Here is a 25530-nt window from a genome sequence, read left to right on the forward strand (position 1 = left end):
GCAGAGAGCCTGCTTCCTCCTCTCTCTCCCTACTTGTGATCTCTCTCTCTGTCAAATAAATAAATAAAATCTTTAAAAAAAAAAAAAAAAAAAACTCTGGAAATCATGTAGAGAACATCTCTGATACACAGAAAAAGTAACTGAGGCCAAAAAGAAAGAATTTTACAGAATTTTGAAATTTTCCTTACAGGACTGCTGGTGGTGGTGAGGGGAAAGGAAGGCATCAAAAATAAATGAAGCAAGAATTTCTTCCAGTTAGGCTCTTAACTCCCCACTCCCCTTGTTAAAGAATCCTTAAGTACAATGACCAAAGTAGCTATAGGAAGTTAAAGAATTTCTGCAGAATTATAAAACTGGTGGCTAGAATACTACAATTCCAATCATAACATTGCCTAAGAATTTAACATTTTGACAGAGATAGAAGAATCACATCCTACAGGACTACTAAACATATTTATTTATAAATAAATATTGTACAAAATTTAAAAATTACCATTGGATATCCAGAACCCTGAACTCCTTACAGCCTAGTTCATATCTCTATTACTATTTACAGGAAAATCTGTATTCTTTAAAGTGCTTATAGGGACACCTGGGTGGCTCCGGTTGGTTAAGTGTCTGCCTTCAGCTCAGGTCATGATCCTAGGATCCTGGGAATAAGCCCCGCATTGGGCTCCCTGCTCCCTCCCTCAAAGGGGAGTCTGCTTCTCTCTGTGCCTCTGCCATTCCCCCGGCTTGTGCTCACTCTCTCTCTCTCTCTAATAAATAAAATCTTTTTTTAAAAAGTGCTTTGTTGGGCGCTTGGGTGACTCAGTTGGTTAAGCCTTCGGCTCAGGTCGTGATCCCAGAGTCCTGAGATGGAGTCCTGCATCAGGATCCCAGCTCTGTGGGGAGTTTGATTCTCCCTCTGACCTTCTCCCCTCTCTCGCTCACTCTTTCTCTCTCTCAAATAAATAAATAAAATCTTTTTTTTAAGTGTTTGTAATATTTCTCTTAAATTAAAACTTTTTATATTCAAATACACATCTGATTTAAGTCAAAGAAGTTCACTATCGTAAGTATTTGTTTTACAAATGTTATGTAAAACTGATAAAGCAAAAATGAAAACAGAGTGACGCTTACTCCTCTGGTATCTCCAAATACTACTTTTTAAAATAAAGTAAGAAAGCAACATACATTTAACAGTGATCATCTCTGAATGGCAGGACTACAGAATGATTTTAACTTTCTATGAACATATTTTAAGATAAAAGCACAACTAAAAATATAAACAAACAAATGTTAAACTCATATCTTATTTGCTTCAGATGTATTTCAGAGAAATGTAACTGCACAATACACTAAGGTCCACTGGTGCTACTGCTGTATCTCCCCTCTCTTATCAGAGGCAACCAATACCATGTCCTTCTTACTCAAGTTTTTATACTCTAAATATATAGCTTTCTATCAACAGTACACAGTATTTTGTCATTCTGCAACTTGGTTTTTCCAGTAACATTAAGACTGTGAGATCTAGGGTGCCTGGGTGGCTCAGTGGGTTAAGCCGCTGCCTTCAGCTCAGGTCATGATCTCAGGGTCCTGGGATCAAGTCCCGCATTGGGCTTTCTGCTCAGCAGGGAGCCTGCTTCCTCCTCTCTCTCCCTCTGCCTACCTATTTGCCTACTTGTGCTCTCTCTCTGTCAAATAAATAAATAAAATCTTAAAAAAAAAAAAAAAAAGACTGCGAGATCTACCCAAGAGATGTATTTCTTTCAATTGCTATTTCATATTTATACCACTATTCATTTATCCATCTATCCCCTAAAAAAGCACATTAAGTTTTTACCAAGTTTTTGCAATAACAACTTGCTTAGTCTTTTTATATAAAATATATATAATAAAATGCACAAATTTTATATATGCATTATGTGAGTTTTGACAAGCATATACATCTGTTTAATCCAAATGCCTATCAAGATATTGAATGACAGCACCATCCCAGAAAGTTCCCTGATACCCTTTCTTGGTCAATTCCCTCCCCTAACCGGCAGAAGAAACCACTCCATTGATTTCTTTTCTACCATACATTAGTTCTGCCTATTTTAATACATATTATAAATAAAATCATATAGTATATACTCTTTTTTATGTGGTTTCTTTTACTCAGAATGTTTCCCTCATCCACATTGTCATGTGTATCCATAATTCAGTTATACTGAATAGTGTACGTAAAGGTTTCATCTTTTATTTGGGGGTCAGTGTTTATCTTTTTATTACTAATTTACATTTTCACTACATTGTCATCAGAGAATATAATAATGATGACTAATACTTCTACTGTGCCCTGACCATGTGGTAAGACACTGATCTGAACTCTAATCCTCACAATGACTCTGAGGAGCATGCTATTATCACTTGCATTTTACAGATGAGAAATCTAAAGCACAGGAATCAGATGACCATCTAGGTCACAGAGGTAGGACAGAACCAGAATCTCGCTCCTGTGCCTTCTCTTAATCACGTATTTACTGCACAAAAGGTATCGTATTATTTCTATGGAATCTGTTGAGACTTCCTCTATAAATAGTTATGCAATCCAGTTTTGTAACTGAAAAGAATGTTTAGTCTCTATAGTAGATATAGAATTCTATATGTATATAAGTAAGCTTATTCATTATGGAATTCAGATCCTGTATATATTTTAAATTTTTATTTCTTGATATGAAAATCTCCAACTATAATTACAAATTTATCAATTTTGTCCTTACAATTTTATAATCTGTACTCTTTATGTTACCAGGTGAATAAATCTTCATGCTTATGTGACTTTCCAGGTAGATTATTGTATTTATCTTTAACTATCTTTATCCCTATTAGTAATTAGACTTAAATTCTCTCCAATCAAATAATAGAGTATCATTTTTCTTTCTAAAAGCATTTTCTAGGAGAAACTGGGTGGCTCAGTCGCTTAAGTGTCCACCTCTTGATCTCAGCTCAGGTCTTGATCTCAGGGTTGTGAGTTCAAGCCCCACTTTGGGCTCCACACTGGGCACAGAGCCTACTTAAAAAAATTTTTTTCCTAGAATATTTTACTGTTCTATTTTCAATTTTCAGTATCATTAGGTTTTTTACATACGTCTTATAAGTATATACCAAGCTAGACATTAAATTTTGGGGTTAAAAAAGAGAAAAATTAAAAAACAAGCTGGGGGAGTAGTATTTGAAATAAACAGAAATAAACATCCTAAAATATAAGAAACTCTCAACATTCAAATAGAAAATTCAACTAAGGACATGCTATCGGCTGAATGTTTGTGTCCTTCCAAAATTCATACATTGGAATCTTAAATGTCCAATGTGATGGTATTAGTAGGTGGGGGGCTTTTGGAAGGTGCTAAAGTCATGAATGAGAGTAGAACACTTAAAAGTGAAATTAGTGTCCATATAAAAAAGGATCCAGGGAAATCCTTAACCCCTTCAGCCATGTGAGAACACAGCAAGAAGGTACCAGCGATGACCAGGAAAAGGGCCCTCAACAGAGAACACAACCATGCTGGCACCAACTTGATCTTGGGACTTCTCAGCCTCCAGAACTATGAGCAAGAAATTTCTATTGTTTATAGCTACCCAGCCCATCGAAATTTGCTATAGCAGCCCAAATGGACAGATAACTAACAAAATACATAAAATAATGTAAAATATCAACCATGAAAAAAATCCAACCTTGCTAATTGCCAAAGATATCCAGATTCAAACAATAAGACTGTTTTGCCTATTAGAATGCCCAATATTAGAATATTAGAATAATGATATCACATGCTGTGGCCACATCTGAAAATAAGCAGCTACATAGGGCAGGGTATGCAATATGGCAGCAGGTATGAACAACCATTTTTTTTTTTTAAGATTTTATTTATTTGAGAGAGAGAGAGTGAGAGCGCGTGAGCACAAGAGCACGGGCAGAGGGAGAGGGGGAAGACTCCACTGCTGAGCAGGGAGCCTGATGCAGGGCTCAGTATCGGTAACCTGGGATCATGACTTGAGCCAAAGACAGCCGCTTAACGGGCTGAGCCACTCAGGCATCCATAAACCATTTAAACAGTATATAATGTTTGATCCATCAACTCTACTAGAAATCTACCCTAAAAAGATAGTTACATAACTATACAAAGATGTGAGTAAGAACATCAACCACTATGCTACACTAAAAATCAGGAACTACAGTGCAGTATAAGCTCCTTAGGTGAACAAAGGAAAATAAAACTTGAATTTAACAACTATGAAGTCTATGTTTTAAAATTTATTAAAAACTAATTTGGTGAACAAAACCTTGTTCAGTAACAAACACTCCTTCAGCATCTATGTACCAGGCTATGAAATACACAAAGATAAAAAATAGTCTTGCTCTCAAAAACTGCACAGTCTGGAAGGAAAGATGTACATACACACAGAGGATTAAAATTCTGGAAACAAATACTGAACAATGGATTAGTTTAGCATGGGGGAAGTTAAAGAAAAAAAAAAACCTCTGTAAATAATAGTTATTATAATTTTAACAGTGGTCCTCAAACTTCAACATACATAAGAATCACCTAAAAGGACTTGTTGAATCACAGATTGGTAGGTCCCACTCACAGAATTTGTGATTCAGTAGGCTTGGGATAAAGCCTAAGAAATTGCACTTCCAACAAATTCCTAGTTGGTACTGCTACTACTAGTCCAGAAAACAGTTTGAGAATCAAAGAATTATAAAACTACTCATCCTTCCTTACCCCACCAAATACAAACAAATAAGAAATAAGTAAATCAACTTACATATGTGTGTGTGTGTGTGTGTGTGTGTGTGTACACAGTTCTTTAAATTACATACACATAAAAGAAGGGGGAAAAACACCTAATAACAAGCCAAACCACCACCCTCTTAGTCATCCAATACAACTGCATTAAAAGTAATATAAACTTGAAAAATTATTTCACTGACATTTTCAACCCACAAAGAATCCACTCTCAATTACTCAAGGTTGATTATCCAGTCAATAATTTTATACATCTTGGAAATCCACTTCTCCTGCAGTATCTGTTAGCCAAGGAAATATTTTATGTGATGCCTCAGTTCGGGGGGAGAAAAAAAATTTGAAATGCATATCAAATAAGAGTGGTAACTCCTACCCTAGAACAGCAGTTCTCATCCTTACTTACAAATGAGAATACCAGCTACATTTTTAAAGATGCATATGTGCAGGCCTCTCCCCAAATCTACCAACTCTAAATCTTAAGAGTAGGACCTAAGCATCTGCAATGTTATAAAGTGCCCAGGTGACTGTTCCTTATTCAATGCATTCTTGGCACCGTCCTTTCATTTAAGCTAGGTTTAATTCTGGGAATTCAAAATATTTCAAAGAAGACAATGTTATCACATTGTGATGACAATATTCAGGAATCTGAAAAAGCTCTATGATCTTCCTCATAACCATTCTTCCCCCTCATGCCCCACTTTCCAACATCACAGAGGTTGGGGAGCATCTCCCCTCACACTGATCAAATGTGGTCTAAATAGAGCTGTTTTTTTCTCTAGTTACATGTGCTGACCAACTGACTTATTTTAATTGGGCATCTTTGAACTTTTTGCCTTTCAACTCTTGATACTATAAAGAGAAATAATGTCCTCAAACTGAATTACCTGAGAAGAGATAATTTTATCAAAAAAGAAATTGAAGTCAAGTTTGTCATGAATAGGACTTAAGATGAAGAGAGTCACAAGACATCTTCCAAAGCTTTTTATCATAACATCCTTTAAGTAGTATTTAGGTCAACTCAGTAAATATTGCATGATGATAGAAAATGGCTATCCTCTCATTTTTCAAAAGTACTGATACCATGGCATGTACACGCACTCACACACACACACACACACACACACACACACACACAAAGACCTGGGGAAGAAGAGGTTAAAACCCTCAACTAACACTGTATTTTCAAGTAAAAATATTACTTTCCATTAAGATTAGTCAATACTCATCAAGTTGCCAAAATCTTATCAGGAGATCTGTAATTAAGTACACCTCTGAAAACCATGACTTTATATGTTTTCATCTCTGATATATCACATTTAAGACCCATTTTAAGATGCCAAGTTTTCTTTGCCAGGAAAAGAGTTGGAGACATTTATTAGTCAGATAATCTTTTATTAAAGTAGAACACACGTTCCTTTGAGATCCTAGCAGAAAATATATCAAAACATTTTAATCAAATGAAAATTGTTGCTATTTCTATAGAATGCATATAGTTAACAAATAATTTTTTAACACATTATCTATCTCCCAACATTTTACTCCAAGAGACATCTTTTTCCTTATCCTTGAATTACATTGTACATTTAAAAGATACATCATAAAACTTTCACAGCCTTCTGCCTGGCAGAGTTACACAAAAATAAACACCGAGGGCTTTTTTCTTGCTTTCTCCTTCCTTAAAATGTTACTGATACATAATCTACAGGAGATTTGAAGACTTAATTTTAATACATGTGTACTAATATATCAACACTAAATCTAGATCAATGACAAAAGATACCACATTAACAAAACATGCATTGTCAAAGCCATTTTTAAAATTTTAACAAATTACTATAATTTGTTACTATTATTCTTTTATATTTTTTATAAACTATAGAACTCTGAAAATATGATATGTTCCTGAAAGTAAATTTAGGATTATTATGTCTCTGGAGAAGAATACCTGTCCTCCTCTGTGTAGCTATACAAAATACTAGCCAATGTAATTGGCTAAAAGCAATTTATTTTCTAGGTAGAAGCATTTCAATAACTTTTGTAACTTACTGGTTTCAAATACATAAAGAAAAAATTTTTTATTAAAGTGAGTTTACTAATATAAAGCATTTTCATTCACCCAAAATAAGCTGATTCTATGCTTTTTGTGGAGTATACTTTATTTTAGGTACTGCTAAAAGTTAAAAATAAACATAAATTAGATGGCCAGGAAAAAAAACCTTGCTGGATAGCAAGACTTCAGCTACTCTAACACTTTGTATCACTCACTCAATCACTACAAAACTGCCTGATCTTAACTTACAGCAAAAAAAGACAGACAAGGCATTTTTGACTATGGAAGTATTTTGAAATATAACCTAAACTCCAAATATAAATATCAGAAGAGCCAAGAGATTCCCTAGAAGTTCAGTGTTTCACACAATCCTTCAACAAGCCTGTATCTGAAAAAACATGTAACTCCAGACCATGAATCTTCTTCCACTCCCAAACTAATCAGCCAGACTAAAAGCAGTGCATGTCACTGGACCTTACACCTCTTCTTTGGTATCTATTCTAAGTAGTAGATCTTGAAACAAGATACCACATTCCATCCACAATGTCTGGACATGGTAGGCACTGAAAATAGTGTGCCACCAAATATTTAAAATAATCCCAAGTGAAAGACGTCTGTTTTCTACTTTCAAGAAAACTGAGTCAAGCTATAAAACCAGGGAAATGATGGTCCTATGTTCCACGGGATTCCTCCCAAGATCTAATAAAGGCTGAAAAAATATGCTTGGAAATACTAGGGAAATTTCCCTTGATTTCAACTGCTATTATTAAATTCCTTTAGAGACAGTTTTCAATGAGAGAAAGAACTTAAATTTTAAAGTCAGGCATACATCCAGGTTCAAACCCAGTTCTTCTATTTCTTAGTTCTGATCCTCGGCAAGTCACTTAACCACTCCATGCCTCACTCTCATCTATAAAATGGGAATAATAATAATAATAATTACAGAATGCATAGCTGCTGGGAGGCTTTTAGATATAATTAATGCTCAGCAACAAGTGTTGACAAGGATGTGGAGAAATCAGAACCCTCAGATTGCTAGTCAGAATGTAAAATGGTATAGTCCCTTTGGAAAACAGTCTGGCAGTTCCTTGAAAAAACAGAGAGTTAATGTATTACTCAGCAGTTCCACTCCTAGGCATAGAGTCAAGAGAAATGAGAACACATGTACATGAAAAAACCTGTACATGAATGTTCATAAAAGTGTTACTTGTAATAGCCACAGTGGAACAACTCAAATGTCCATCAACTGATGAATGGATTAATAAAATGTGGCATATCCAAACAATGGAATATTATTTACCAATAAAAAGGAATGAAGTACTGATAGATGTTACAACATTGATGAACCTTGAAAACATTACACTAAGTAAAAGACGTCAGTTGCAAAAGACCATATATTGTATGATTCCATTTATATAAAATGTCCAAAACAAGTAAATCTATGGAAAGCAGATTAGTGATTGCCTAGAGCTGGGCAAATGGGGGTAAGATGGAGGGTAATGGCTAAGGAATATGAGGTTTCTTTTTATGGTAATGAAAATGTCCTGAAATGGATTGTGGCAATGGATGTACAATTTTGATTATACTAAAAGACACTGAATTATACACTTTACATGAGTGAATTACATGGTTTAAGAATGGTATCTTAATAAAGCTGTTAAAAAATTCCTGTGGTACAGAATACACTTAAATATTGAATATCCAAACTCACACATCTAAAAGCAGAGGATAAATTAGGAGTATATAGATATTACATATGTGTAAATACATAATGTTACTTATATATTTAAAGACAGGCTCCATATCACTCGGCATCAGGGAAATACAAATCAAAACCACAATGAGATATCACCTCACACCAGTCAGAATGGCTAAAATCAACAAGTCAGGAAATGACAGATGCTGGCGAGGATGCGGAGAAAGGGGAACCCTCCTACACTGTTGGTGGGAATGCAAGCTGGTGCAGCCACTCTGGAAAACAGCATGGAGGTTCCTCAAAATGTTGAAAATAGAACTGCCCTATGACCCAGCAATTACACTATTGGGTATTTACCCTAAAGATACAAACATAGTGATCCAAAGGGGCACGTGCACCCGAATGTTTATAGCAGCAATGTCCACAATAGCCAAACTATGGAAAGAACCTAGATGTCCATCAACAGATGAATGGATCAAGAAGATGTGGTATATATACACAATGGAATACTATGCAGCCATCAAAAGAAATGAAATCTTGCCATTTGCGACAACATGGATGGAACTAGAGCGTATCATGCTTAGCGAAATAAGTCAAGCAGAGAAAGACAACTATCATATGATCTCCCTGATATGAGGAAGTGGTGATGCAACATGGGGGCTTAAGTGTGTACGAGAAGAATAAATGAAACAAGATGGGATTGGGAGGGAGACAAACCATAAGTGACTCTTAATCTCACAAAACAAACTGAGGGTTGCTGGGGGGAGGGGGTTTGGGAGAAGGGGGTGGGATTATGGACATTGGGGAGGGTATGTGCTTTGGTGAGTACTGTGAAGTGTGTAAACCTGGTGATTCACAGACTTGTACCCCTGGGGATAAAAATATATGTTTATAAAAAATTTAAAAAAAAACCCAAAGGAAGAAATGTAACCATTACAGAAATCATTTTCTTTGAAATAAATAAATAAATAAATAAAATAAAAAAGAGAAAACGAAAAAAAAAAAATAAAGACAGTTAAATATCTTCCTCCAATACATCCAAGAAATGGACTTTTTCTAGCCATGATGAATTAAACTGATACCAGACCAGCCCTCCTTGGGTAACATCTATGAAACTAGACAAAATCTATGACTCTACTATTTTCAGGAGTGAAACCACCGGCAGTACTGGCATACCACATCTGCCCCAGCTTTCTGCCTGGGACACTTTCCCAAATGTATCACGGGGAAGTGAAGCCTAGGCCAAGCATGAAGGTCTTATGAATGAAAAAATCAGAGTTCTGGGCTAGCAGAGTGGCTAGAGTTTATATGACAGGATACTGGAGAGCAGGCAACAATGCAGAAAGGGTGGCCCCAGAAATCTGCATGGGGTCTCCTTAGGCACTGTTGGCTGAGAGTACCAGGCTACACATAAGCAGGGTGAGACTCCATGAGACCTAGAACAATCACTGCTGCAGGCCTGAGAGCTGAACATATACCAGAAGCTGCACACTACTAGGAGACATCAGAATTCCAGTTCAGCAAGAGTGGAGACATTTCTGCACACCCTGGGCACTCAGGCTTTCAGTGGAAATGCCAAAATTCAACACTCTTTAAAAAAGACAACATAACTAAGATTTCCCATAGTGTGCCATCCACAAAGTCCAAATAATCAAAACTTACTAGGTATGAAGATAAGCAGGAAAGTGTGACCCATAATCGGGAGGGAGGGCTGGAAGCAGCCAATAGAAACAGATCACAAGAAGACTCCAATGTTGGAAACAACAGCCAAGAGCTTTAAAATAGCAACTATAAATATGTTCAAGCTCTTAAAGGTAAAGTATCAAAAATGAAAATTACACTGTATAGGCTTAGAAACAGATTGAAAATTATAGAAGAGGGGTACCTGACTGGCTCAGTCAGTACAGCATGTGACTCTTGATCTAGGGGTTGTGAGTTCGAGCCTCACACTTGATACAGAGATTACACAAAAATAAAATTCTTTAAAAAAAAAAAAATTAGGGGCGCCTGGGTGGCTCAGTGGGTTAAAGCCTCTGCCTTCAGCTCAGGTCATGATCCCAGGGTCCTGGGATCGAGTCCCACATCGGGCTCTCTGCTCGGCAGGGAGCCTGCTTCTCCATCTCTCTCTGCCTGCCTCTCTCCCTGCTTGTGATCTCTGTCAAATAAATAAATAAAATCTTTAAAAAAAAAAATTACAGGGGCACTTGAGTGGCTCAGTCAGTTAGGCATCCAACTCTTGATTTTAGCTTAGGTCACTGTCTCTGGGTCCTGGGATTGAGCCCCACATTGCCTCTGTGCTCGGTGGGGAATCTCCTTGACGATTCTCTCTCACTTTCCCTCTTTCCCTCTGCCCCTCCCCCTGCTCATGTTCTCTCTCTCTCTAATAAATAAATAAATGTTTTTAAAAAAAAATTTTTTTAATTACAGAAGGGCCAATGAGCCAGAAAACAAATCAACAGAAACTATCCACTCTGAAGAACACAGATTATTATCAAACAGTATAACATATGCAAATCCTTGGAACCCAAAAAGGAAAGAAGAGAAATGGAGCAAAAAAAAAATATTTGAAGAAATAAATAATGGTCCAAAATTTCTCAGGTTTGTTGAAAAACATCACGTATGGATCCCAAAAGTTCAGTGAACCACCAGCATGATAATTACAGAAATACCACATTAGTCACATCACACTTTCCAGAATTCAATATCCTGCAAAAATTACCTTCCAAAAATTAGTGTCAATTTTCAGAGAAGTAAAAGCTAAGAGAATTGTCACCAAAACTCACTAGAATCGCTGAAGAAGTTCTTCAGCCCAAAAGGAAATGATACCATCCTTTCTGATGGAGGCATAATACTCCACGGTATATATGGACCATATCTTCTTTATCCATTCTTCCATTGAAGGGCATCTTGGTTCTTTCCACAGTTTGGCGACTGGGGCCATTGCTGCTATGAACATCGGGGTACAGATGGCCCTTCTTTGCACTACACCTATATCTTTGGGGTAAATACCCAGTGGTGCAATTGTAGATTCATAGGATAGCTCTATTTTTAATTTCTTAAGGAACCTCCATACTGTTTTCCAAAGTGGCTGTGCCAACCTGCATTCCCACCAACCTGCATATCCTCTCCAACACTTGCTGTTTACAAGTTTGTCTCATTGATTTTGGCTATTCTAACTAGTGTAAGGTGGTATCTCAATGTGGTTTTGATTTGAATCTCCCTCATGGCTAATGATGATGAATATTTTTTCATATGTCTGTTATCCATTTGTATGTCTTCTTTGGAGAATCCCATAACATTATTTTAAAATTTCTAAAATTAAGAAACCTACTGGGTACTTAATGAAAGCAAGGAAAAAAGTGTTCTCTATCATGCAACAAACATTTGCTTATAAAACTCAAAATCAGGGGGCGCCTGGGTGGCTCAGTGGGTTAAAGCCTCTGCCTTTGGCTCAGGTCATGATCCCAGGGTCCTGGGATCGGGCCCTGCATCGGGCTCTCTGCTCAGCAGGGAGCCTGCTTCCTCCTCTCCCTCTGCCTGCTTCTCTGCCTACCTGTGATCTCTATCTGTCAAATAAATAAATAAAATCTTAAAAAAAAAAAAACAACTAAAAATCAGTGTATTAGTATATAACACATTGTAATTAGAATATTTGTATTATATCTTGTACAGCACTACAGGCAAGCTAATATTAGTGAAGAAGAATTAATAATGTATATTGCACATTAAACATATCCAATTGAAATATTAAAACAAAAACACTTTATATAAATAAAACTACTGCAAAAAATTTTTTTAAATTTTAGAAAAAAAGGAAATGATGCCAGATAGAAACTCAAAACTATGTTACTGGTCTGGGGAAAGAAAGAAAAGTTAAAATTGGTAAGTAAATATAAAAGACTTTTTTCTATGTCTTAATCTCTTCAAAAGATAATCAAAAGATTAAAGCAAAACTAATCTCATATTATGAAGTTTATAAAGTATGCAGCACAAAGTCTGGGATGAAGTAATTAGAATTGGACTTCTTGCAAGTGCCTTAGGTAGAAAGGTTTAATATATCTAAGTATACAGTGATAAATTAAAGATGCATGGTGTAACACCTAGAACAACCACTTGAAAAACAGAAAGAGGTACAGCTAAAAATGCAAGAGAAGAAAAGGCAGTATTAAAAAATATTCAACTTGCTCAATACAGCTAAGGAAACTATTACATAAAATACCTCTACAGCAAAACAGAAAACAATTCCCCCATGAAAGAAGTTGGCTTATAATGCAAAATACATTTTACCACAGAAACATTTCAAAATAGGACTATATTTAAAAATTTTTATTTAAAATATTTGAAAATATGACTATAATGTAAAGCCTTTGGATAAAGTGAGCTAAAATAAAACTTGAGGCTGGAGAGAAATCTAACCACTTAATATGTGTACTTGTTTCAGAATAAAAAAAAAATCCACAACGCAGAAAGAAACACAGTAGTACACAGAGCCTGTTTCCCCAACTCTGAACTATAATCAGCTGAAGATCTGTCATTCTAAGAAAAGAAGTTTATAAATCAAGTATTCTTAAATTTGTATATACTAGAAATAAACTGCAAAGTCTGTTAATATAAAAATACATAAAACTAACTTCACTAAAAATTAATTAAAAGCCAAATTTTTAGCAATTCTGAATCACCTAATTTTAGTCTTCAGAGTAGGTAAAATTAACGTGACTCAAAATTCAAAACATAAAAAAATGTTATGTAATAAAAAGTCTCTGCCTCTTGCCCCCATTCTCCAACCACCAAAGAGGGAAAAACAAGTACCACTAAAATATAATCAAGAAGTATAACTCTCCCAGTTGTTTCCTGTGGAATCACAGACATGGTAAAACTTTTCCTAACACCAGAAATAACATTTTCTTTTTGAACTGGGATTATGTCAAATTTCACAAAACAGAAAACATCTGGATGACAAGAGATGTGAATGCAAAAAAGTAAATAAATAAATAAAATAAAATGGAATTTTAAAATAAAGCATACCAAGGAATACTGTGAAGACAAAATAAGATGAAATAAAACTATCAGCTAAGGTTCTTCTATTCAGTCCTGACCAACACATGACAGGAAATCTGCAGCAATGGAACAAAAGACGAGGTTACAAGTTTCTGTGCCTAGTTCCCAAATTAGTCACTGAAGAATGGACAGCACAAACCATACTTAGAAACTAACTCCTGCTTATGCATCACATCATTCCTGAAGGCTGACACCAATAAAACAGAATGGGATTTGTGAAATTCAAATGAACATTCAAAAAATTTACAAAGAAAAACATAAACTTACCACCACAGGCTTCCTCAAGTACTTTATATTTTCAAGACTGAACTGCCAATCCTCAATTATTAAGGGGCAAATTATTCAGCCAGGAGTAATTCTAGCTCTTATTTCTCCTTCACTACTTATTAATGCTTTCACCTGAGAAGTAAAAGAAGTTCAGCAAAACCACAACTGCCTGGAGGGTCCTTGGGCCACCATTTCTCTAAATTATCAGAAAACCGTAAATGGTTAGATTTTTAACCACTCCTGTGTTGCTAAGAGGAGAATATTAAGAGGCCACTGGCCTATTGGGCCATTACCTACGGCAAATATAAAAACCTACTCCTGACCTATGCCTCTGAATTCAAAAGAAATTAGTAGGAGGGCATACAAGTGTTTTCTAAGGAATTCCTTATTCCAGCTTTATCTTTCACAATTAAACCCCAACACATTTTTTACACTTTTATGGGAAACACTAGAAGTAACTTAGAAATTGGTCCCTATGGCAAAAAGGGCAAAACAGTAATGTGGAAAAAGCCATATCACTGCCACCAAAAACTTATTTCTTGCTGGCAAAGACCACCTCTCCAAGAATATAATCATATTCCCAGCCTCCTTTGCAACTAGGCACGCAGAGGCAGATGAACCAAACTCAGCCAATAAGATATAAAGTCAAGTCTATTCAGATAATTTCTGGTAGAAATTATCTTCTCAGAGGAAAGAGGAGAAGAAGAGAGGGAAAGTTCGCATTAAAGATAAACTACCCTTCCCTCCTCTTCCTCCACTAACACTATTGTATAAGATCATCATGCTTGGAATTGCAGAAGTCATACAGCAATAATGAGAAGAATCATAACCAACACACAGAAAAATAGACGGTACCAAGGACTACTGAACTTAGTGAAGGAAATTCTTAATATTACTTGAATAATTTATCTTTAAGGCTCATTGCATTTTTAACTCACCAGGTAACTCTTTAGGGGATAAGTCAGTCACAGACCATAATTCTGAATTGGTATTCTGAATTACTTAACATAATCACAATCCACGAAAGACAATTATCATATGATCTCTCTGATATGAGGAAGTTGAGATGCAATGTTGGGGGTTTGAGGGGTAGGAAAAGAATAAATGAAACAAGATGGGATCGGGAGGGAGACAAACCATAAAAGACTCTTAATCTCATAAAACAAACTGAGAGTAGGTAGGGGGGAGCAGTTATAGACATTGAGGAAGGTATGTGCTATGGTGAGTGCTGTGAAGTGTGTAAACCTGGCTATTCACAGACCTGTACCCCTGGAGCTAATAGATTATATGTTAATAAAAAAATAAAAATGTATAAAAAAATAATAATCACAATCCACATGCATTCACTGAGCATCTATTATGTCACTATACAAAAGAGCTTTTATATGCATTACTTTGTTTCAATTACCAAAATAATCCCATAAGATATTATAATTATTACCATTTTACAAATAAGAGAATGAGGCTCAGAGAAGTTTAAGTGACTTGTGGTGATTTAAGGTCAAAGTCACACAGTTAATAAGAGATTAAGACTAGGATCCATACCCCAGTTGCATGCCTCTTAAGCTAGCGCTCTGTTCAAGTCTATAAATCTATAAATCATTAAACAACTTCTTCTGCAGTGGTTTGCAATAGCCATTCCAACCAAATCTTCATATTTTAGGAGCACATAAGGATCTATGAACAATGGCTTATGAGTTCATAAGCCATTAAAGAGCAATAGGAAAAGGTATTGTTAAAACCCTTACTCTTTCAAGTAGGCATTGGTCTGTGATAAAAAGTTTTAGTAAACAGATTCTTTCAAACTGTATTTCCCTATTTCCTCCTCTGCCTAGTTTGTACCTCCTACTCTTAGTATCCCTGCTCCAGAACTGATCATAATGTAGAAGTATATATTTAAAATGTAAATTCATTTAGTCAGTTAAAATTCCATGTTGTCCTTTCATTTTAAAATCAGGTAATCTTTTTTTTTCCTTTCATTCAAAGAAATGTTAAATGCAGTCCTATTTGATCTTTTTCCATGCAGTCCTATTTTTAAAAAGTTCTCCCCTCATGATTATATCATTTTAAGTTCTCATCTGAAAGAATACTGGGGCACCTGGGTGACTCAGTCAGCTAAGCATCCAACTCTTGATTTTGGTTCAGATCATGATCTCAGGGTTGTGAGATCAAGCCCTGAATCAGGCTCCATGCCCAGCTTAAGATTTTCCCTCTCCGGGAAACATATGAGACTCTTTATCATAGGAAACAAACTGAGGGTTGCTGGAGGGGAGGCGGGTAGGGGGATGTGGGTACTGGGTGAGGGCATGTAATGTAATGAGCACTGGGTATTATGTAAGACTGATTAATCACTGAATTCTACCTCTGTAACTTAAAAAAAAAAAGTTCTCTTTCTCCCTCTCCCCCTCCCTCCTTCTAAAAAATAAATTTAAAAAATTTTTTTAAAAAGGAAGAACACTGAATTGAGAAGCAATTTACAATTTTAAAAGACCCAGGTCCAGTATCTGATTAGCTATTTCCAGTTTTCATCATATCAAAAACACTAATTCCAAGACACATTATATTCCACTAAGAAAAAATGCTGCCAACTAAATTGATACAATACCCTACCACTTACAATTTTTATTTACACTTATTGAAAGAGTGCTTTTAAACTTATTTAGTCAGATTTTTTAGGATATATTACTCTTGTGCATAATTTTAAAAAGATAAACTGATGCATAAACTGGTCACAATCAGGAGTCAAGCTCTTCTGAACCACTGTTCCGAATCAATCATTGATACCTATATTTTTCCACACAATATCATCCTCTGCACCATCAAAAGCCCAGCTGACCCAACATTTGTATTCCAACCATTAACTCTGGGATTTTCTTTCAAGTCTGCCAATAGGTATTCAAGTTCTATGCGTGAAGAGACACTGACAACTACATCAAAGCCAAAACCAACTCTGGATGTATCTGGATTTCAGAAGAATGTAAAAACAAAAACAAAAAAACTGTGCTTCTTAGAATTAATGAAACATAAAAACCTCCACTGTTACCTTGAATAAGACAACATCCCTCTTCCTAGGCTCTAATTTCCACTAACAATAGCAGCTACCAATGCTGAAGATCTACCATGCTCAGCATTTCATGTATCTCATTTAACTTTTACAAAAAAAGCAAAAAAGGTAGGTACCAACCTTATTTTACATATATGAAATATGAGGCTCACAGAACCTTAGTAACTTGTCCAAGATTACCCTACTAATAAGCGGCAGAGTTGGGTTTCAATCTCTGGTCTACCTTCAAAGTCCTTATCCTTTCTACTGCTTCAGTAACTCAAAATTTAATGCGTGTCTGAATCACTTCAGGTGATTCTTACAGAGTGGGAAAAATTTAGCAAATACTGTATATATTTGCAAATCAAATAACTTACATATATAGACATACATATACATATACATATACATATACATATAGAACTCTTATAATGCAATAAGACAAATAACCCAATTTAAAAATGGGCAAAAGATCTGAACAGACATTTCTCCAAAGAAGATATACAAATGGCTAATAAACACATGACAAAATGCTCAATATCACAGACTATTAGAGAAATGCAAATAAAAGCCACAACAATACCACTTCACACCCTTTAGGATGGCTAAAACCAAAAGACAGACAATAATAAGCATCAGCAATGATGTAGAAAAACTGGAACCTTCATAACATGACTGCTAGTGGGAATATAAAATGGTGGAGCCACTTTGGAAATCAGTTTGAAAGTTCCTCAAAAAGTTAAACAGAGTTACCATATTACCCAGCAATTCCACTACCAGATTCATACTCAAGATAAATGAAAACCTAAGTCCACACAAAAATTTGTACATGAATGTTCAAGGGAACATTATTCATAACAGCCAAAAAATTATCAACTGATAAGCAGGTTATTAAATGTGGTGGTACATCCATCCAACAAAGTATTATTCAGCAATAATGAAGTACTGATGCTGTAACACGGATGAACCTTGAAAATATTATGCTAAGTAAAACCAGTCACAGAAGACCACACACTGTATTATTTCATTTTTACAGAGTCCATTTCTATAGAAAAGGAAAGTAATTGCTTAAGGCTAGAGAAAATTATGGAAGTGATTGCTAATCAGTACAGAGTTTCTTTTTGGGGAAGCAAAATGTTCTCAGGTTTAAGTGTTGATAGTCATACAATCCCATGAATATATTAAAAACTTTAAATAGGTTAATTGCATGGTATATGAATTATATATCAATACAATATAACTTTTTTAAAAAACAGTCTAGACCAGATTACTTCTAAGGTTCCCTTCTAGACATAACAGTCTCTGAGACAATGAAAAAATTCTCAGAGCATCCATAAATAGTCAAGAATCCAATCCCCGGTGAGTCCCACAAACTTACAGTTTATAGAAGGTAACATATAGTACAGTAATTCCTCACTTGAGGTCACTAGACCTCCAGGTTTCTACAAAGAAAAGACAGGTGCTTTTTAAGCTTGTTTCCATTTTTCAGAACATCTGTGAGAAACCATACACTCAGCCTTCTCTGAGGTAAAGTTTCAAGTATCTTTGCCTTTGTCTGGACTCATGTCAGTAGTTTTAAAATACTGATTCAAAGCTGATTGACAGCCTGATGTATGAAAAATTAAAAGAAAGAAAAATTATTAGTTAAAATGTACTATTTGATAGGCAAAATGTTTCAAGAAATGGGACTTATGATGATTTCCTTGATTAAAAGCTTGGATAATACAGAGAGATGGGATAATGCACTAGACTAGAAATTAGAGAAATAGCATTTTTTTCTCAGTATGATTCACTTCATCTCACTGTGCCTCAGTTTCCATTTTCATTGACAAACATGACAGTGTTCAACTGACTCTAAAATTCTATGGTTTTTCCAAATTATATAATGACCTAAAAATGTCTGCTAAGAAGGTAGTTCTTTATACTCAAGATCCCTGCAAAGAACTTTCTTTATTGACTCTACTTAGTACATCATAAGAATAAACAATATGAAATATATAATATTAATAAATAATATATAAGCTGTAGTATTTAGAAATTTACACATGGTTTTAGAAAGCAAAGAGAGAAAAAATAATAATAAAAAACTAAAAAGAAAGTAAAGTTTCCTTGTCTATTGCTGACAACAAAAGTCAACAGGAAACACTTCAGTATAAAATCTCCCTAAAGCATGGAATGTCCCTGATTAACAACAAATGAGTTATCTTTCATTCTCATATTTTACTCCCAACACACCAGCTTCCAAATACATCTCTGGAAAAAATGAACTGAAGCAGGGGAGGAGAGCAAAGGAAAAATACTGTATCATAACTGGTTTCCTCCCTTCAAAATTCCAGAAGATGAGAAGGGGGGAAGGAAGTGGAAACCAGCCATAACCCAGCATGAAATTGTCTATTTACAGCTTAATACACTACATCTCCTACTTACAGCTTAATAATTATTGTGGTCTTTTAATTTTTCGCTCTTTTTAAAGTAATAAAAAATTTTTCTCTGCCTACTAGTAATTTCTTTATATTAAGAAAAGCTATTTGCACTTTTTTTGAGTGAATTCACACTAACTTAAATTGAGCATAATACTGGTTGAGGCATCAGTGAGAAAGACTACTATTTGTGGGGAGGAAGGGGATGGGACTCTCAAATAAAGAAAAGCAAAGGCACCTGGCTGGTTCAGTCCGTAGAGCACGCAACTCTTGATTTCCAGGTTTTGATTCAAGTACCACACTGCGGGTATAAAGTACTTTAAAAAAAGGTGGGGGGGGTGGGGACAACAAGCAAGATCTTTTACAAGATAATACATATAAAAACTTCAAGTTCAGAAATTGCTAATGAATTTTTTTTAAGATTTTATTTATTTATTTGATAGATAGGGATCACATGTAGGCACAGAGGCGGGCAGATAGAGAGAGAAGAAGAAGCAGGCTCCCACTGAGCAGAGAGCCCGATATGGGGTTCAATCCCAGGACCCTGGGATCATGACCTGAGCTGAAGGCAGAGCCTTCAACGCACTGAGCCACCCAGGAGGCCCTTGCTAATGAATTTTTAAATGTCATTCTACTTGCTAGGACAGACCAGAAAAGCCAAACTACCCCCTTTCTCAAGCAACTAAAGTTATTATGAATAACAAGTGTATGCAATTTTCAACTTCCAATTCAATATTATCATTGAAAAAAAAAATCAGAAACATAAATTCACCTATTAGGAGGTAATACGGTATTCTGATCACAACTATATAGGAGTGAAGGAATTCACTGAAATAACTTAATATAGGGGCGCCTGAATGGGTCAATGGGTTACAGCCTCTGCCTTCCACCCTGGTCATGGTCCTGGTGTCCTGGGATCAAGCCCCACATCGGGCTCTCTGCTCGGCCAGGAACCTGCTTCCTCCTCTCTCTCTCTGCCTGCCTCTCTGCCTACTTGTGATCTCTGTCTGTCAAAGAAATAAATAAAATCTTAAAAAAAAAAAAAAAAGAATTTAATATAAAAGAAGAACGTATATCATTTGAATAAAGAATCTACTAATTCTTGGAACACCAACAATCTATGTATTTATATATTATATGTAAATATATATACTCAACATCAAATAGTACAGTATGTTTTCAAGTGCCCACATGAATCAAAGTATAACACAAGCCCAAAAGACAATACGCTAGCACAAACAGAACAATAAAACACTTCACCTAAAAACAAGTAAGGAACACTTAAATATAACCAGTTACATTCACTAAACAATTTTGCCAGCCTAAACAAAGGGTACAGACACAAAACTGAATTAAGACTTACCCCCTGACTTCAAGGAATTCACCTGAGGGGCGAAGCCAAAAGCGTGTGCAAAATCAAAATCCTCTGAGATCACAGAGATCAACAAACTTGCAAACTTAGTGGCAACCAGAATTTGCCAAGTGAAAAAGTGGGAGGAAGGGTATTAACGGGCAAAGAGAATGGTGTATTTAAAGGAATGAATGTACAGAGCACAATTAGATAACCAGAAGTCCTGAGTGGCCAAGGCAAGGCGAATAAGAAGGAAGGATGAATGAGCATGAAATGGCAGTTATTACAACAGGAAAGGAAGCTTGTGGCTAGGTTACAGAGCGTTATATATACTACAACAAGGTGTGTAGTCTTTATCTAGGAGGACACAGAGAACACAGGACATAATAAACAATGTTTTTAGAAAGCTAACTGGTGGGGCGCCTGGGTGGCTCCATCGGTTAAGCGTCTGCCTTCAGCTCAGGTAATGATCTCAGGGTCCTGAGATTGAGACCATGTCAGACTCCCTGCTAAGCAGGTAGTCTGCTTATCCCTCTCCCTCTGCTACTTCCCCCTGCTCCTGCATGTGCACACTCTCTCAAATAAATAAAATCTTAAAAAAAGAAAATGAAAGGAAAGAAAGCTAACTGGTGACAATGTGGAAGACAGACTTTAAAAAAGAGATTGAGGGGTAGAAGATATGAGAACACTACTGCAATAGTTGGGATATTCTTGCAATAAGGCAAGTGAAATGTGATGGGATCAGCAATACTACAAACAAATAAATAACAGGAGCAGAACAACCTATATCAATTTAGCAGTGATCATGTGTCCCCATACCTGACCATAAGCTCTGGTACTAAGGTATAGGCATAGGCAGTAAGGGAAAAAAAGAAAAGAATGTAAACAATAAGTCTTTAGAAGATATAATCACAGGGTTTAATGACCACTGACCTTCCATACCCAGAGAAGCCTAACTTACTAATTTGGCCTTACAAAACTGCTTCCAAAAATTTATTACTTTCTTCATCTAGAGAGTGCTACTACAGTACAGTATTTCACTTAATAGATGTTTAAAACTTAATTTTTTTTTTTTAAGATTTTATTTATTTATCTGACAGGGGTCACAAGTAGGCAGAGAGGCAGGCAGACGTGGCGGGGGTGTGGGGAGAAGCAGGCTCCCCCCTGAGCAGAGAGCTAGATGTGGGGCTTGATCCCAGAACCCTGAGGTCATGACCTGAGCCAAAGGGAGAGGCTTAACCCACTGAGCCACCCAGGCGCCCCTAAAACTTATTTTTTTTTTAAGATTTTATTTTTATTTATTTAACAGAGATCACAAGCAGACAGAGAGGCAGGCAGAGAGAGAGAGAAGGGGAAGCACACTCCCTGCTGAGCAGAGACCCCAATGCGGGGCTCGATCTCGGGACCCTGGGATCATGACCAAAGCTGAAGGCAGAGGCTTAACCCACTGAGCCACCCAGGTGCCCCTAAAACTTAATTTTTAACCTTACAAAGAGCTTCAGGTATTTTGCACAAGAATTATTTAAGTCTAAAAATTCCCCTGTGGCCACATGAAAAAAAGGAAACTAATGCAGAATTAAAATAGAATACTTCCCAGTGAGAAAACAATGATCTTAGTATATTCAAGTTTGGATAAGCCTACATTTATATGCCCTAGTTAGAAACCCTGAACAGACAGGAGAAATAGTTATAAGTAGTACCTAAATTAAATATGGGGCAGGAAAAATGGAGCTCTTTAAACTAAAATGTTTGGGCTCCAAACAATTCAACTATCCAAACACAAAATTTTATTATAACAACACACAGATCATATTATTCATGAAGTCAACATGAGGTCATGCACCACAGGAGAAATAGGCAACAGATAAAGCTTATAGACCCAATGCCAATTTGATAAATGTGTTACTAAAGGGAAATAAGAATTGTAGCCACTCTGTTTCAACATGCAACTTATCTTCTATCCTTTATAAAAATATATTTGTTGAGCTGTCAATTTGTATTACAGGATTGTTAAAACAGTGGTGTTTCTTTCAGTAAAATGAGTCATGCTTCCCTCTATAAAGATACTGATTTTCACAATGCTGGCAAGATGGCTTATTTATTTAGAATTGTCTTAATTACGAATACAGGTAACTTTAATGACAAAATATGATAAACATATTTCCCACTAAATTTAATGTTCAAAGACAGAATTGTATTTGTCATGTTCTGACAAATAGTGTCAGCATACAATAGTCTGAGGTTGACAGGCTCACCCCCAGATATTAACTATTAACCAGAGGTGTCAGTTTAAAAATCTCTGTGAAATCATTAAGGTCAGTAAATGTTACAATTCAGTGGAAAGATTATTTAAATAAGAATTTTTACTTTAATAATTATAATTTAATAATTTTTAAGAGCCTTGTTTTTTCATGATAAAATGTGTAGATTATAGGTTCCACCACTAAAGGAAAAAAAAAAGTTTGTATTGCATTAGTTCCAGTTATAATTCCTAGCTGAGTCAAAGCTCTAACAGCATTAAAGCAGGAAATCCAAAAGGAAATTCCATCATCAGTTCCTGGGGCTTGGTAACTCAATGGTTCTTTGAAACAAAGATATAAAAGTTCTTATACTATTTATTATAACCTTACCTCATATCTTCAAGTAAATCACATTCTGCTTGATGTTTGGCTTGAAGTTTTGTCATCTGCTCAACTTGAGTGTTTTTCAGTTCTTGTGTAACTTTCACCTAAAATATACCATATATTATGAAGGCCTTAACTGCAATTTTAAAAACAAAGTCATTACTTAAGCAAAATACTTAATTGTTGTCAGAATATATACCTCTTGCTCATTTCTCCCCTACAGAATATATACCTCTTGCTCGTTTCTACCGTAAAGGCCATAAATCCATTACTAGTTACCTAATTTTGTTTCCTGAGGACACAATGAGAAATCTAGCCAAATATCCTGAAAGAGGGTAAATGAAAGTAAAAGAGTATAAAAATTACAGATTAAAGAAATGCAAAATAAACACCAGTCATTCCTTTTCATGCACAAGCTTAATACATATGTAGTAGTCTTCTTAGAGGTTTTTTTTTTTAATTTCTTCCAAAAAAGATTCAAAGATCTCAACCACCAGGAGAGGTGAGCTGAGTATAGATGGCAGACGTGAGTATAGGAATGTCTAATATATAATGGCCAAAATTTACACAATCATGAAATTATATGCATAAATTGACTACATAAATCATCCCATAATGGCTGCAAGAAAGCACAGTCTCAGGATGCCAGCTCGCTGACAGCGCATCAAATCACAATCTCTTTCTCACAAAGGAGAAAGCAAAAGTGACCTTCCAGCATATGCAGTGCTTTTAAGCCACCCCAGCAAGCCGGTCCCCGTGGCGGCTCCACTTCAAACAGAACAGCAAATGCAAGCTGTCCAGTGCCTCGCCAGCCAGGCCCGGACCCCAGGGTTCCAGGTTTCAGTGGGCCTGGAATCCCTGCCGCCGCCGCGGAGAGGGGCTAAGCGGGAGGGGTGGAGGTACATGTGTGAAAGAAAAAAGAGTCACTTAACTGGAGAAACACGGATTAAGAAAGAGAAAAAGAAGAAGCAGACGCGAGCGAGTTAGGCATTCAGCAAATGTTTGCCCACGAGGGGAGGACAGAACAGCATTCTCCACCCAATGCCCAGGGTAGACACTCAGTAACCATCTGCAGAATTAAAAAGACAAGGACACAGCCTCAGCCCTTGAGAACGCTGGGGAAGAGGGCAGCGAAACAGTTCTCGAAGGGCGCAGCGGGGGGAGCCGCTGACACGCCGAGAGCACCCGTCACTCCCACCCCAAGCCCAGATCGCGGTGCACACGCCACGCACCGCCCGGCTCTCGCTCTCCGGGGACAGCACCAGCCTCCTGGCCCCCTAGCTGGAGGGGCGGGGCAGGACTAGGGGTGTGCGGGGAAGGCTTAATTTCTTGTTTTCCCCTGGGGTGGGGGGCGGTGACTAGTCTAACTTCTTTTCGGCCGCCCCGTGGGAAAGGCAGGCCGAACCTTACCGCTAGGCTGGAAACAAATTCCCTGAAAATGATCAAATGGGCAAGGGTGGCGACAAGCAGCCGGAGGGCTCAAACCTGGCGCAGACTAAACAATCACACAAGCACAGGCTCAGAAGCTGCAGGGGCTCCCCGCCTCCCCTCGGTGCAGCCCCGAGAATGCACTTTGCAGCGAGCAGCACTGCCATGCGCGCGCACACATACAAATGCACACCCGAAACTCCTGTGAAATGTATGGGGGTCTCCCGTGCGATGGAAGGAACGAGCCCCGGCAGCCCCTTCGTCGGAAAGACACCTCATCCGCGTGGCCCCCGACTGAAGCCAGCGGCAACTCGGTGACAAGCCCGAGACGACGGCGGTCACGGCCCCTTGCGGAAAGGGGGAGGGGGCGCCCCAGCAGCGTCCCTTGTACACATCCCTCCCAAACCGCAAAAGCCCCCCAACTGCACCCTCACCTTCCTCGGCGGCGGCTGCATGATGCTTAAGGGACATCAATCCTCCCCCCGACGGCGGCGTCAGCTCGGACGAGGAGATGGGGGGCCGTGAGGAGGGGAGGCCCGGCAAGCGTGTGTATGTGTGTGTGCGTGTGCAAGGAGAGCCTGAGAACGAGGACTCGCCCGGCAGGGAGCAAGGCAAGGCCGGCAGGCGGCTGGAGGACTCAGGTCGGACCGCGAGTGTGAAGAGAAGGAGGAGGAGCGCCGGGAAGGCCTGGGGCTCCGGCGGCCCGGGGGGTGTGTGAGGGAAGGAGGCGGAGACCGCGAGGGGGCGGGGGCCCAGGAGCTGGGGCGCAGGGTCTCCGAGCTCGCCGAAAGGCTTTTGAGCAGCAGCGTTGTCCCGTT

At 37.4% G+C, this 25530-nt stretch overlaps 1 protein-coding gene across 2 annotated transcripts in view; it reads right to left on the minus strand.

Moving 5' to 3' along the window:
* Positions 1-25260, minus strand: part of FCHSD2 (FCH and double SH3 domains 2) — a 287876-nt gene extending 262616 nt beyond the window's left edge. For both annotated transcript variants that reach the window (XM_059410167.1, XM_059410160.1), the window contains exons 1-2: positions 25147-25260; positions 23291-23388 (exon numbers count right to left, since the gene is read on the minus strand). In XM_059410167.1, the coding sequence (XP_059266150.1) occupies positions 23291-23388; positions 25147-25167 (119 nt within the window). In that variant the 5' untranslated portion in view covers positions 25168-25260. The remainder of the gene's footprint in view (positions 1-23290; positions 23389-25146) is intronic.
* Positions 25261-25530: the final 270 nt, after the last annotated feature.

The sequence above is a fragment of the Mustela nigripes genome, chromosome 1 (assembly GCF_022355385.1).
Source record: "Mustela nigripes isolate SB6536 chromosome 1, MUSNIG.SB6536, whole genome shotgun sequence".
Taxonomy (NCBI): domain Eukaryota; kingdom Metazoa; phylum Chordata; class Mammalia; order Carnivora; family Mustelidae; genus Mustela; species Mustela nigripes.